This window comes from Anneissia japonica, unplaced genomic scaffold (genome assembly GCF_011630105.1).
Source record: "Anneissia japonica isolate Jap-2015-1 unplaced genomic scaffold, ASM1163010v1 scaffold287727_len1644234_cov201, whole genome shotgun sequence".
In the NCBI taxonomy this organism is placed as follows: Eukaryota; Metazoa; Echinodermata; class Crinoidea; order Comatulida; family Comatulidae; genus Anneissia; species Anneissia japonica.
The window spans coordinates 859,663-874,558 of NW_022713615.1; the positions used below are offsets into that span (position 1 = coordinate 859,663).

Here is a 14,896-nt window from a genome sequence, read left to right on the forward strand (position 1 = left end):
TTGAATTGTGAAATGTGCTATAATTCTAAGATTATTGTGTGTAAAGATTTTAATTAATTTACAATAAGTGTGGCTGGCTACATTCTTTGTATTTAAGATTTTTTTGTTTTCATTTCAGCTTTCTTCACCAAAGTTTCCTGTGGTTGTCAAGATTGGGCATGCTCATAATGGCATGGGCAAGGTAAGGTGAATAATGTATTGTGATACTATCTACACACAAACAAAGTTGTGGTGATAAAGCATAGGAAACCTAATTCAAGCATGTTTTGAACTAATTTTAAAAAGGATAAATATTATTGTTATTCTTTGGAAACAATACTTCATGTGATGGATTTTGCTGCTATAGAAGTTATTTCGATTGACTGATTGATACTTGTATAATAAAAGCATTCTGTTGAAGCAAACATTTTAATTCATCCAACTGTTGTCCATTTTCATTGTGGGATTTGCACACATGCAATCATTCTTATAAAATAAGTCTCACTGATTATAGAATGACTTGAATTTAATAGAAACACGGATTTATTGTTATTTGATTTTTGCGCTCGTTTAAATCGCATGTTATATGTTATAACCCCTCCGCTTAGTTACATTGCGTCGCATATCGGATGATCCTCTTTTTTTTCTTCCCCGCTTCTCTTTTTTTTCTGCTTTGTTTAACTGCTTGATTTTTATTGTTTTTATGTTTTTATTATTTGATATCTAGACTGTAAGAGTTTATTTTTGATCATAATTATTATTGATCTTTTATTTTATTATTTATTGTTTGATTCAATGTAGAAATTTATAAATATTTATTTGTTTACGAACAGGTTAAAGTCGAAGGCCATAGTGATTTTCAAGACATCGCCAGTGTTGTTGCTATTACAAACTGCTACGCTACTACCGAGTCGTTCATTGATTCTAAGTATGACATCCGTGTTCAGAAGATAGGTTCAAATTACAAGGCGTTCATGTAAGTCACATGATTGTTGTAATTTTATTGGTCAGTTTTCTGTCAATTGAATTGTACACATTTATTTGATAACATTTATGCACTTATTGGATTGTCTGGAGCGGATGTAAAATTTGGCTGGGGTTGCTGAATAAAAAATAAGGAGGTATTATGCCTAAGGATCTGAGAGAAAAGGGCTTTGACCCCTGAAATCCCTAGTATTATTAAATTTGATGTGTTCTTTTTCCACATTTTCCAGGCATTATATATAGGAACAATGGGCCATCATGCAATTAACAAAATTATTTAATTTGGGGGAAATTGTAGTATCTATCATTAGAAGCTATTGATAAATTTGTTTATCACTTACAAAAAAAAAAAAAAGAAGAAGCAGCTTACATTTGTCAATATTTAATCAGTTTTACTGTCCTTGGAAAGAGGACAATTTTCACAGGAAAAACTGGCGCATTCTGTGAAAGGTCTAATTTACCCAGGCAGTGGGAAGATCAAGGTTGAAAGTGATCAAGATTTGTTAACGCCAATAATGAACATTTTCTAATAACAATTAGCAACTTCATGCACAACCTGATGCCACCCACTCCATAACTTTTATAGTTTCAAGTGATGCTTTCTTCAGTAGAATTAAATAAAACTTTGTTTAATTATGGACTTAAAGCTTTCTTTTTAAAGAGATATTATTATGGGATATCTCATTGAAGGAGCGACTTATTGCTATTTAAAGCTATAAAAATGTTCAACACAGTGAGAAATGTTTTACCATAATCTATATACTTAATAAAAGCATTTAAATAATATGTTCTATTCTATACATATATACTGTACTGTACTGTTAAATTGTTTCTTCATTATATTTTTTGTCTAAATTTTTATCTAAATGTATTATATATTTTTAATGATAATGTTGATAGGATGGAGATGGTGATGATGATAATGATGAAGATTGTGATGATGTTGGTGATGACTTCTATTTAAATCAAATAATTGTTATTTAATGATTTGTTTTTTGGGTCATTCAACATTATAAGCATTTTCACAAGTGTACAAACAGTACGCTAGAGGGTAGACAAATTTGTAATATAAACTGCTTTAAGGACATTTTATAGAATGTCTGACTAGCTATAAATAATAGAAATCTTTGTAATCATCATCATGAACTCTTTCACATTCCTTCAAAACAACTTCCGATTCTCGGAAACATCGTCTAACTTTACTCAATGAAAAATACTCAATTTGATGGAATTCAGACAAAACGGAGACACAACACACAAGAATTAAAACAATTGCTTTATTCTCCAGTCGAAGTAAAAAGGACAGGTAAATTTTCTACACAGCTTGACAACAATTTTTTCTTCACCAGCCTGCCTTAAGAGATGGCATTCTTTGCTTTTACACTGTCCAACTCACGTACATCATCACAACAATCACCCCAGGCTACCTATTTTGGACGATAAATTTTTTACCGGATTTTGATCAATCTTTGTGGTCCTAATATTCCTTCTGTTTACTTTGTATTGTTGCCTGGCAGCTAAATATTATGACATTTGTGTGTTAATTATGCCCTATAGAATATGATTATCATAATAGATGCATTCATAATAATAACATTTTTTGAATTATTTGGTAATTAATGTCAATCATATTTATTTGAAACCCAGTGTTTCTTGTCGCCGATGATCGCTTATTAAAATAATATTATATAATAATATTATTTGTATGATAAATTTTTTACCGGATTTTGATCAATCTTTGTGGTCCTAATATTCCTTCTGTTTACTTTGTATTGTTGACTGGCAGCTAAATATTATGACATTTGTGTGTTAATTATGCCCTATAGAATATGATTATCATAATAGATGCATTCATAATAATAAAATTTTTTGAATTATTTGGTAATTAATGTCAATCATATTTATTTGAAATCCAGTGTTTCTTGTCGCTGATGATCGCTTATTAAAATAATATTATTAAACTCACTTCCGTGATCGATACTAATTAATGATTATTTCTTATGAATATTGCAGCAGCTTCAAATCGAATTAAATCTTTTTCAAGTTTCAAAAATCTCTTTTAATACATTTGTACTGGTCTCCCAAGAGATCCAAAATCAATCAAGTAAGTATCTGCAGGGATGCTTCATTAACAAATACAGGATCCAGGATTTAAATCTTGAAAATTTGTTTTACAAACAGCAAATTTAACACCGATAAGATGCAGAATAATTCTGTATATTATAGTTTGGAAAGTTAACATTTGATAATATAAATAATTAATTACAATTAAATATATCAATTCTTTATTCAACAACAATTAATATATAAATGTAAGTTATAAAATACAAGATATAGATATAATTATGTTTATACGTAGTTTGGACAGTTCATTAAATGAGAATAACATTTGATAAAATATAAATTATTCATCACCCACTAATATATTTTATTCAACATTTAATATATAAATTTAGGCTATAAAAACAATTAACATTATACAGTACACATTTATATTCGGTAGCATCCAATGGTTTTGATTTTTTTTATAGTTTTTATTGTGAATGCAGCTGATCTAGCGAAGATGAAACCCATTCACTATGTAGGAAAGCCGATAATCTGGACAGTCTTTCAAATTCACTACGTATTATCTTCCGGCAACACCATATTATGCGATGAACCGGTGATAGAAAAGAAAGTTCTCTAATTATGATATCAGGAATACATAATTCTAATACAATATATTGAAAAACAATTGTATTAATTTCTTAATATAATAATTTAATCTATTAAATAACTATTTGTGCTGAATGTTTGCCATTTAAATAAATACCTTATTGTTAGCAACAAGGCAAACTTTAAAAGTAAGAATAACAAATATCAACTTTAAAAAGCCTTGTTTGAAATGGCCTTATTTTAAATTAAAGTTTTACAAAAGTATATATAATATCTAAACCTATATAAACATATTTCATAATGCTTTTCAAGATTATATAATCACAATAAAAATATTATAAATTACAAATCTAAGCACTCTTAAGACAAACTATAAACTTTATTGGCTCCAGCTTTCGCCCACAGAGTGGACTTCATCAGGAGAGGGTGTAAATATTAAATTTCTGAAATTTATTTTCATTTTATTGTGCTGGTTTATTTCTGGTTCTGCCCCAAACATGTTTTCAAGACGAACCGGTGAAGCACATCGTAGCTGAAAAGAAAGTCGCTATATAAGTGCTTGTTAACATATTATAATAACATAACGTTAAATAGCATAACATAACACATACAAATGAAATGAAACAAACCAAAAAAGGTTAAACTTGTATGATGACTCAGCTGGGGAAGTGTGATCGAGGTGTCAAAGGTTACTTGAGTGCCTGGATTTGGGTTTGTTGGACTTTCTAATGTAAAATCAATTGCAAATATGGGTTTGTTTTTTTTTTTATGAATTTGGTTAATTTTCCGTAAATTTCATACATTTTCACTAAAAAAAAAAATTGATTTAAACTAAAATTAGTAAAGCTTGGTTTTACTGTAGTCTGCTGAATAGCATTGCACAGATTAAATTGATAGTTTTGGTTAATTTGCAGTAACTTATATAATAATTAAATTACAAAAATCAGCTTTTTCATTAATTGAAATAGGTAATATTTTATTCTTCATGATATAAAATTTATATTAATGGCATAAATTTGAAATTTTGTAGCACATGTCTTCCTTTTCAAATTAAAAACCTAGAAATTCTTAAAGACATTTGTGTCATATTTAATTTAAAAGGTTGTTAGCTTTAATTATAACTGGCCTGTTTTTATTATTAGCTATATCATTTGGTTAGTGCATTTCATTAATTTATTAAAGTTGTTCATTTAATTTTTTTTTTTAGCTATTTCTCAATTTTTTTGGGTGATATTACCTTTTTTAGAAAGACAGGTAAAGCATAAAAATATGTTTATTGCATGTAATTCCAAAGAAATTATGTGGTATAACTCCGCCTTGGATTAATTTTCTTTTTTCAAAGTTAAATACATAATAATCATATTGCCTTGACAACAATGAATATACGTCAAAAATCACCAGGTCCCATTTTTGCTGCCCCTGTAGAAATAATCTAGGGACCTCCTAAGTTCCCATGTACTTTCAAAAATAATAGATACAGTATGTTTAAGACCTGGTTACAAGCAAAAATTTGAGATGATTTTAAAAACATTGGCATGAAAAATGTTCCTTGTGGATTTTCAATATTAAGTAAAGGGTGTTTATATGCACCTGTCAAGCAAAACGATGCTCTCGATAATTCAATTTTATCACGTTTTGTTTCAGTTGTGGAAAAATTAATTCCTATCGTATGTTACTTTCCTGTTGTTTTGAGTGAGATATGTAGCGAGAGGTTTCTGTGACCCTGAGAGCGCACTCACTCAGCCGTCTCCTGTCTGTCCACGAGACGTGCAGTAGGCTTGTTTCCTTTCGAAAGTATTGTATGACTCCCTAAATCCAGCGACACTGGTCATCTCGTATCACATGGAGCTTCCTTGTGAGGCCTACTGTCGCCAACCTGCTAAGTGGTTAGCTTCAACGGGTACGCTCTTTACCCCTAATTTTTACCTCTGGTTGAATTCTTGGCCAATTTGTAGCAACTTGGCCTTCATTGGGTAGGATGTTTGATGTGTAAGAGGAAGCTGAAAGGGGTGGAGTTGGACAAAAAAATGGTTGATGAAATTTCAACAGGTTCTCTTGACAATTAAGTAGTTAAAAAACAAATGTGAAGGATTTGAAATTAACATCGATATGGAAAACAATGTTTTAAAATTCATTATGTTATTTGGGAAAATATATTACTAAAACATACATATATATTTATCTATAAGTCATTCATATAGAAAGTATAAAATAATATATCGTAATAATAATAATAGTAATATACAAAACAGCAGACGTAAAAAAAACAAATTCACAATAAAAAAAATTATTAAATTGAAAATAATAAAAATATTGGTGCATATTTATAGTTAATAACCCATAGAGATAGTAAAAACAAATGTAGAATGTGTAGTTGATTTATATTTTGTGGTTCTCAGAAGCAAGTGTTTTAAAAAGTAATTAATCTCATTATAAAATAACATTGACAATTTATACAGGGAAATGTTTAATCCCAGAGTACCAGACACATTTTACATTGTTGGAAATTATTTGATGATAATAATGAAAAAGATAATAGTGATAATGATGTTGATAATTATGATGGTGATATACAGTAAATAATGATGAAGATGACCATGATGGTAATATTGATAGTGAAAATGATGATGATTATGAATGTCAAGATGGTAATTACAATAATGAAGGTGATAATGAAAATGTGATAATTTTGTAAATTTTGGATTTAATGTATGTATTTAATGTATTGATGATACATATTATGCATGTATAGTGTCAATGTTTGATCTAATTTCAATAATTTGTGTTTGCACTTTTTAAAGAACGATCCAGAATATCAAATTTTATTTGACAAAAACATAAAATATGGTTATGATGACATCACATCATGACCATATATAGGCACATCATGACTATATATGGGCATATAACAGGTTTTTATCAAAGAAAATTTTATAGTGTGGACAAAGTTTTATATAGTAACTGAAATTGTTGCTTATGAAATATCAGAGCACACATAATAGCTCATGCTGACAATATTCTCCTGCCTTTAACTACTTATTGGAATTAAAATAAGAGCAATATATTATATGATCCATTATGAATATTCAAAAGCACGTAGGCCTACAATTCTGGCTCTGAAGCAGGCGCCAACATTTGTAATTTCAGACTTCAATTAAAAAGGTGACAATCAGTGATACAACACTAGACTTGTTGATTGTCTTGTGGTTTTTGTCACGCTTGGATTATTTTAACTAAATAAACATAATTGTAAGGAACAACCTCTTGTGTATGTCACAAATATAGGTCAAATGCGTGTTCGCTGTCACGGTTTTTTCCTTTCTTTCCTTCGGCATTCTTTCCCCCAAGTTATGCATGGCCTCTATTATTACTCATCGGGCGATGGTTCACAATTCATCCGTGTATTGAGTAATATCGGGAATTCCCCTCAATAGATGGAAATGTTGAGGGTGTGTGTATATATGTAAGATGGGGAAATATATACAGTAGGTTTTTCCTGAAGTCCTTCACATATCATGTAATATAGAAGCACATTAATCAATGATTTACTATATTGAGATAAAAAAAAAAAAACACATTGTTTATGATCATATACTATAGCAACACACAAAAAAAATATATATATATATATATATATATATATTAGCAATTCAGTATTCAAAAGATAATTATACAAATACTACTGATAATGGGAACACTATTATTATTGATATTATTATTAATATATTATTAATATTATATTTTTACAGTATTATTTCCATTATTATATTTTATTATTTTTATTGTTATTTTATATTACTACTAATATTCTTCCTCTTAATAATATTATTATTATTATAATCATCATAATGATCATGAAAATACTTATCATTTATCATTAAATAAATATAGTCAAGTCAAGTAATATATATGTTTGAATTAACCTTGTTCAACCATAGGCCTACCTAATTGTAAAGATTGTCCCTTTCCACAAAAAAACATTGGGATATACAATATGTTTTAAGTTTGACTACTTTTCAAATTTTTCTATTCTGCTGATTCTTAACTCTATGGTACACAAGACCAAGAAAATACTGACCATGTTTTAATTAACTTTGTTTAATATGATATTTTAAATATTATATATGTTGTGAATTAGGCCAGAATGATTTACCGAATTAAGTAGATATTATCTAGATTAACAATGTTAAGCTGAATACCAGGATTTAATTGGTATTTTCACACTTGGTAGGTGTTGTGTAAGTGCCACAAAATGGACAACAGTTTTATTTTGGCGAGGTCAAAAAATCCTCGCCAAAAAACTGTGAACATTATTTAAGCTTTGAACTAGGTCTTAGGTGGTAAAAAAAAATCCTCCCCAAAAAAACTGTGAACATTATGCTTTGAACTAGGTCTTAGGTGGCATTCCTTTTACCCTACGAAGTATGCTTTTGGTGCCACAGTACACAAACAATCTGAAAAGAGAGAAAAAAAACAAAAAACAATCGGAAAATACGGGGTAAAAAAATCATTTCAAAAAATGCATGAATACTTGAGTATCGTCCCATTTAAACTTAAATTGGGCTATTTTTCGCCTGTCATTTTTTGAGTGATGGTCTGGTACCCAAGGATCATGAAAATACTGAGTATGTTTGAATTAATATTGTTTAACATAATTTTCATAACACTTAGATGATTTAAACAATCCAAGAATCGGACACTTGGGTGTAATGGAATATTAACCGAATGAACATTATTTATATCTTTAAGTATTATTTTCACCCATGGTTAGTACTTTTGTGATTTGCAGGTGTCACAGAACACAAAACCACCGGAAAATGGCATCTCAGGGTCGGAATTTCGACAAAAATTATGATCTATAGGTCTACCCTTTGCGTTTTTATTAGTGATTTTTCCATTCGTATGCTTATTCAGAATTAATTAGATATTACCTAAATTTAACATTATTTAAGTGATATATACACTCGGTAGGTGTTTGTCTTATAATGTTCCCAAACAATAATTAAAAATAATGAATTATATAAATGTATCATAGTAAAAACATTATATTATCTTCTAGCACGTTTTATTATTATTTATCTATTTGATTGTAATATAGGCATATTATCGTTGGTATTTTTGTACTATAAGAATAGAACCTACTAATTTTGTGGTGAGTGATACAGTTTAAGTATTTATATATCTAAATGATTAATATTTTAAATTACACCTAAAACCCCTTAAGCAATATTTCTATTATTACATTTTCCCCTCTCGATTTGCTGAATCATCTGACAGTGTTTCTTTAAAAAAAAAAATCAACCAGACCTTTAAAAAGTGTGTTTTTGATGGACATGCGTTGTTAGAGAATTTCCTTTTTCAAGTCGATTTGAGGTTTCAGCAATGATGATCCTAATTAACGTTGTAGACAGGCACAGCCTATTCAGATCGGCAAAAAATAATAGTTGTCACTTTGAATTTTCTTGCATAGACTATCGCCATTTATGGTTAAAGCGAACATTAATATTTCTTATTAAATGGCTGTCTATAGCGTACAATAGATTAGCACTGTGGAAAATGCTTTAATTTAGGGAGTCAAGTAATCAATTTTGGTTTGGAATCAATAGCATCAATAAAAAAAATGAAATGTAATTAAAGTAAGTTTATTAGATTAAGCTTAGAAAATATAGTTGGACTAACACTGACTTCGAAATATATATTTCTTTGTTGATAATAGATAAATCTTTGATTTGTAATTAAATAGAATTGTTAGCAATTTTGGCAACATTATTTAATATTTAAACATGAATTTATTAATATTACTCTAGCAAATCTAGATTTACTGTTTTTCTTTTTTTCTATTTAAGGCACATAGGGCCAAAGTGCCCTAGTTTAGTTTTCTTTATTCATAATTCAGTGCACAGTATATAAAATATTCAAAAAACAGAAGTACAAAAACCTAAAATTGACAATTCAATGCAAAGAATATGAAATATTTAAAAAAACAAGCACAAACACCAAAGGAAAGTCAGCGAAACACAATACACCAAAATACAAGAAATATAAATATAAATTTGCAACAAATTAAACTAACAGGTACTGTAAACAGGTATTCAAGATGTATTGCACTGAGATATGTTCAAAGTATCTGAAAAGTTATCCCTCATGTAAATTAGTTCTTTTATTTGCTCAGCAGTTTTCATTAATTATTTTTTTCTAGCTATCTATTACCACATTGGTATCCATGTTGAACCCAGATGTTGAACATTCTAAAGTTTCCCCCCATAATTGAATATGATCCAAACAGACTTATTTTATTTATATGTTGAACTTCAGAATTGGTGCAATTGTTACAAGAGCCTTGGTAATGAAACTAATACAATGATAGCAAGCAAGTATGATGTCAAAATAACCAACAATATGTTGAGATAGCAGAGATAGCTTTTAGTTGGGACTGAATATATTTATGAAATATTCGCGTGTCCAGGGGTGCGACACCCCCTTCCGCCAAAAAAAAAGCTCACTCGCCCAGTCACCTCCCCCGTTAAAATGTCCTAAAAAAAAAAAAAAATCACCTCATATTATGTTATTTTCGGACCTAGCGTCCTCTCACTAAGAAGTGATGCCCCACCTACACAATTTGAGCAAATGTTGTTAGCTTTTTAAACATACAGAATTGGTGCCCATATCGCTCTAATATTATATGGAAATGGTGAATTACATCATCATTTCAATGATACAGTAGTTGATGCAAGGAGAAGGGATATTGTAGTTAAGTGAACATAGTTAAGGTCAATCTTGAAATTCCTGGCCCCGAAACCTTGACTCTGAGGATAGTTTTTTACCATAAATTAAATTAAATTAAGAACTGTAAAGCGCCTAGAGGGATCTGTGATCTGATAGGCGCTATATAAATATGTTATTATTATTATTATTATTATTATTATTAATTTGGTTTATCAGAAGGGTTTCATGCTATGAAGAAGTAACTGCCCGTTTTAGTGTGCCTTGTTTTGTGTTCTCTCATTATACATTGCTTTATCTGTTTTCTCTATGTTGGCAATAATAAGCCTATAGAAGACATTGCTTGGTAATCCATTCTGTGATGAAATACAGCAATTGTTACAGTTATTTTCTATGTTTGTTATTGTTTGTTTATATATATACATATATGTATGTATGTGGGTGTGTGTGTGTGTGTGTAGGTACGTATGTATGTATGTATGTGTTATACACATCTAGATGTGTATAAGAGACAGATCACTATCAGATGGTCTTGAGTCATGAGACAATACGTTTTTCTAAAAAAGGAATATTCATTTTATTATATGTTTTATTCCCCAATGGAAAAAAATCTTAAAAGTGATTAAAAATAATGTGATGGTGATTTTATTTTTTCAATATTCTAGGAGAACATCCATATCTGGAAACTGGAAGGCAAACACGGGATCATCAGCTGTGGAGCAGATTGCAATGACTGAACAGTAAGTCAAAACAGAGTCCACTGCAGGTACCTTAGGGAGTATTCCACTAGGCCTCCCATACATCAGCAGGGTGTCGACATGGGAACGCAGATTGCTGTCAAAACATGAAAACTGTCTGTCAAATCCTTATTTTTGTGACATGTGGTCAAAAATCATTCTGAAAAAGAGATGATAGTAATTTCTTTAACTTTCCTTTTCGATGTTCTGACATGTAATTTTTATCCTATAAATACGTTTGGATGATTTTTTTTTATTTCATTTAATTTATTTTGTCCAAAAAACATTAAAATTGACAAACATAAGATAATAGAGAGCAAAAAATAACACTCAGTTGGCCGGACAGGATTGCCAAAAAGTGAAATGAATCACTGTCTAGTGGCTCTCCGATGACAATAAGAACATAAATTAGATTAGCATAAAATATTCAAGTAAAATAGGCCTAACAATAAAATTTATATTTAAAAATATATATGTACAAAATCATCAGTGAAATCTGTCAATAGTTAAAAAAGATAAAAACATTAAAAATACAATAAAATTGAAATAAAAGATTACAGCGAAAAATAATGATATCACATTAGGCATTACAAATTTTAGCAGATTAATGGAAGGTATTAAGTGTGGAAAAATGGAATGACTTAACCACCAAAATGAAGCAGGGTACATTTATTCTCTCTTTTTTTAAAAATATTTGTTATATCGAATTCTATTGAACTACTGTAATATAGGTGGCAACTGTTTCCATCAAACAGAAATTTTGTTTTGAGTTTCTTACTATACAATTGATTAAGTACATTTCAAATGTATTAGTATTACTATCAATGTAATGGGCTATTAATTTACTATTATAATAAAGACTTACTTTATTTAAATAATTGTCTACAGGTTCAAGCTATGGGTGGATGAAACTAGCGAACTTTTTGGTGGATTAGATATTGTTTCCGTTGAGGCTATTCACGGGAAAGATGGCAAGAACTACATAATAGAGGTAGGTACAATTTTGGTTCAAATTTATTATTAAGTACCTCCCATCAAGAGAGTTAAATTTCATACTGCTACCACATTTAAGTTTGTAATTTGTGCACATTAGGGGTAGAGATATAATCATTATAACCTGCTTTAAAAAGGAATAAAAATCAATTTTAAATGCTCAAATAATTTCATATCACCTAAATTATACATGTAAATTTGTTCTGGGATAATAGTAAATAATTTAAAAAAAAATTCTTACACTTAATAGACATTCGATAATGATAGTGAAAGACAAGGACAGTGACAGAAAAATATTAATAACTCAGATTTAGTTCAAAAATAATAATATAATAATCATTAAATAGTATTAGATAATAATTATTATAATTATTTAATAATAATTATAATATAATAATAATTTTATAATAATAATTGTAATAAGGAATTTAATGTGAGCTGCACGATTTTCATACATTTGCAGTACAGTAAAATCTTTCTGCGGAGTTTACGCCCAAAACTTGTTTGTCAAACTACAAGCAAAGTATCAACCCTGGATATCACCCAGGGTAGCCTTATCCCAGTTTTCTTAATGAATACTACTTAATAGCACGTATAACGCAGGATGTTCATTTCTTGCTAGCTAATTTGTATTACCATGGACTGACTTGATTATGATGTTGTCTTCCCCTTTTCCTTGCTGTGGTTTCAAAGGTCAACGATTCATCAATGCAACTTATTGGTGAGAACCAAGAGGAAGACAGAAAGCACATAGCTGACTTGGTCTTGCAAAAGATGAATGCCAATGTTACGCAGTAAGTCATAAAAAAATATTTCATGTCAAAGTCAGTTGTATATTTCCTGTCTAAATCAATCAGTCAAAATCCAACTAGGGAAATACAGTCCTTTGTTGCAAATGCAACTTCATTGTGCAGCTGTCATATGCTTCAAAATTAGATCAAATATATAAATATCTAAAGTCATTTATCCCTTACTATAAAACAAGAATGTATACATTTTTGTCCCTCTTATTTGGTGAGGAAATTGTCTCAAATTTTAGTTGAAATATAAAAAGTAAGCAATTTTAAGTTGGCAGTATTTCTTTTATAGCAATTATTTTATTATGGTTAATAGATTTTTATATGTAAATACTTTGTATTATAATAATAATAAATAATAAACAACAACAATAACAATGACAATAATATGAAAGTTACCTGTCAAAAATTAATCAGGAATTAGTTGAATTGAATAAACATTCGTCAATCAATCAATTTGATATTTAACATCACATGCTCCCATACCACCAATGAGGGTGCAGTATTTGTTGAAACGTCAGAATGTGTCCAATTAAATTTAATAGTATTGTATCTACTCACGCCACTGTCATCTAATAGAGGATGTGGCTGGAAACACATGATCAGTTTTGGCCAATCATATAGCAGTTGCCTTTCTTGGTTGGTTGGTGGTTTGTTTTCCTAACACATTAAGCCAATGCATGATGATTCATACAAGATATAGTGATTAGTTTTGTAAGAACACATTTAAGTCAGCTAATCATATAATATTATACAATAGTTGTTTGAATTTCACTTAAGGCTAAAGTGCTACCACAATGTTTATAAAAAATACATTTTCAGATAACGATGTTCAGAATGTGTCAGTGAGAGTCAATCGCTTCTTTAAAGCTGGTTTAGTTTATTTGCAAGTGGTTTATATTTATCATTGTGAATTCCTAAATGACATCAGAACATGATTTTCATTACGCTATACTACTTTTTTTTTTTATAATATCCATCTGTTCTTAATTTTTGTATGAGCAAGTAGTGAAAATTCTATTTTTGCTTCCAAACCAACAGTTCAGCACCAGTTTTAACCAGTGCATCAAGTTTGCCAAATCTGCAACGAACTTCACAGAGCAATAGTCCTAACACGTCAAAGGTTGGGACACCGACATCCAATCAGAAACCTACTCTGTCTGGTACACCAACAAAAACCCAATCAAACCCACCACCCCTGCCGACACTGGACCTTCATGATGAGGAGGACACTCTCACCAATCTCAAGAAAACGTTTGCCACGATCTTTGGTGATTTATAATCTGTAAATTTGACTAAATAATTTAAATATGACTGTATGTGTTATTAGAAATCTGAAAATGGATGTTGGATCAGTAATCCATGGTTAGTGTTCTGATAGCCTGTAAAAAAGAAAAAAAAAGCAATATGGAAACAATTCATTGAAAAAAAAACCCCAATTGAGTCGTCCTTTACATTTGAGATAAACTACATTGAAACACATTTGAGCACATGTCATGCCTTACGGACTGTCTGTGATATCAAATGGTTAGCTTATCCATAAATTTAAGTCCTTAGGGGTTTTAAGAAAACATAAAAAAGACAAGTCTAAAATTTAATAGATGTCAGCAGGAAAATCCAAATCACTCAGCAGAGTGATCACAATCTTTTTTTAGCACTTGCCAGATTCATCTAGCCTCCTTGAGAGGTGTGAAGTTTGTATGAAAACATCTTCATGAGAGCCTGTATCCATTAGCATGTACGATAATTAGCCTTCTTATGTAGTTTGGCGTATAGATATGAAAGAAGAAATACAGCTTTATGATATGGAAATCTCAGGACCTATCTGTCAATGTCTGAAGTCAGTATCTCTCATGTGTCATCATCATAAGATAATTTAACCTACAGTATCATGCAGGTTGCCGGGATAGAACTTTAATATTGACGAAGTATGTGTAGCCAGTCCAATAAGATTGAAATACCTATTATAAAATAGGTTATCATGCTAAATTTAAAAAAAAGACTATTATATCCTATAATACCAACCGC

General features: G+C 29.8%; 1 protein-coding gene across 1 annotated transcript in view; it reads left to right on the forward strand.

Annotated features, from left to right (window-relative positions):
• Positions 1-14,580, forward strand: part of LOC117108597 (synapsin-like) — a 16,985-nt gene extending 2,405 nt beyond the window's left edge. The window contains exons 2-7 of the mRNA XM_033250675.1: positions 119-181; positions 813-955; positions 11,007-11,081; positions 11,967-12,069; positions 12,765-12,865; positions 13,910-14,580. Coding sequence (XP_033106566.1) covers positions 119-181; positions 813-955; positions 11,007-11,081; positions 11,967-12,069; positions 12,765-12,865; positions 13,910-14,150 — 726 coding nt within the window. The 3' untranslated portion in view covers positions 14,151-14,580. The remainder of the gene's footprint in view (positions 1-118; positions 182-812; positions 956-11,006; positions 11,082-11,966; positions 12,070-12,764; positions 12,866-13,909) is intronic.
• Positions 14,581-14,896: the final 316 nt, after the last annotated feature.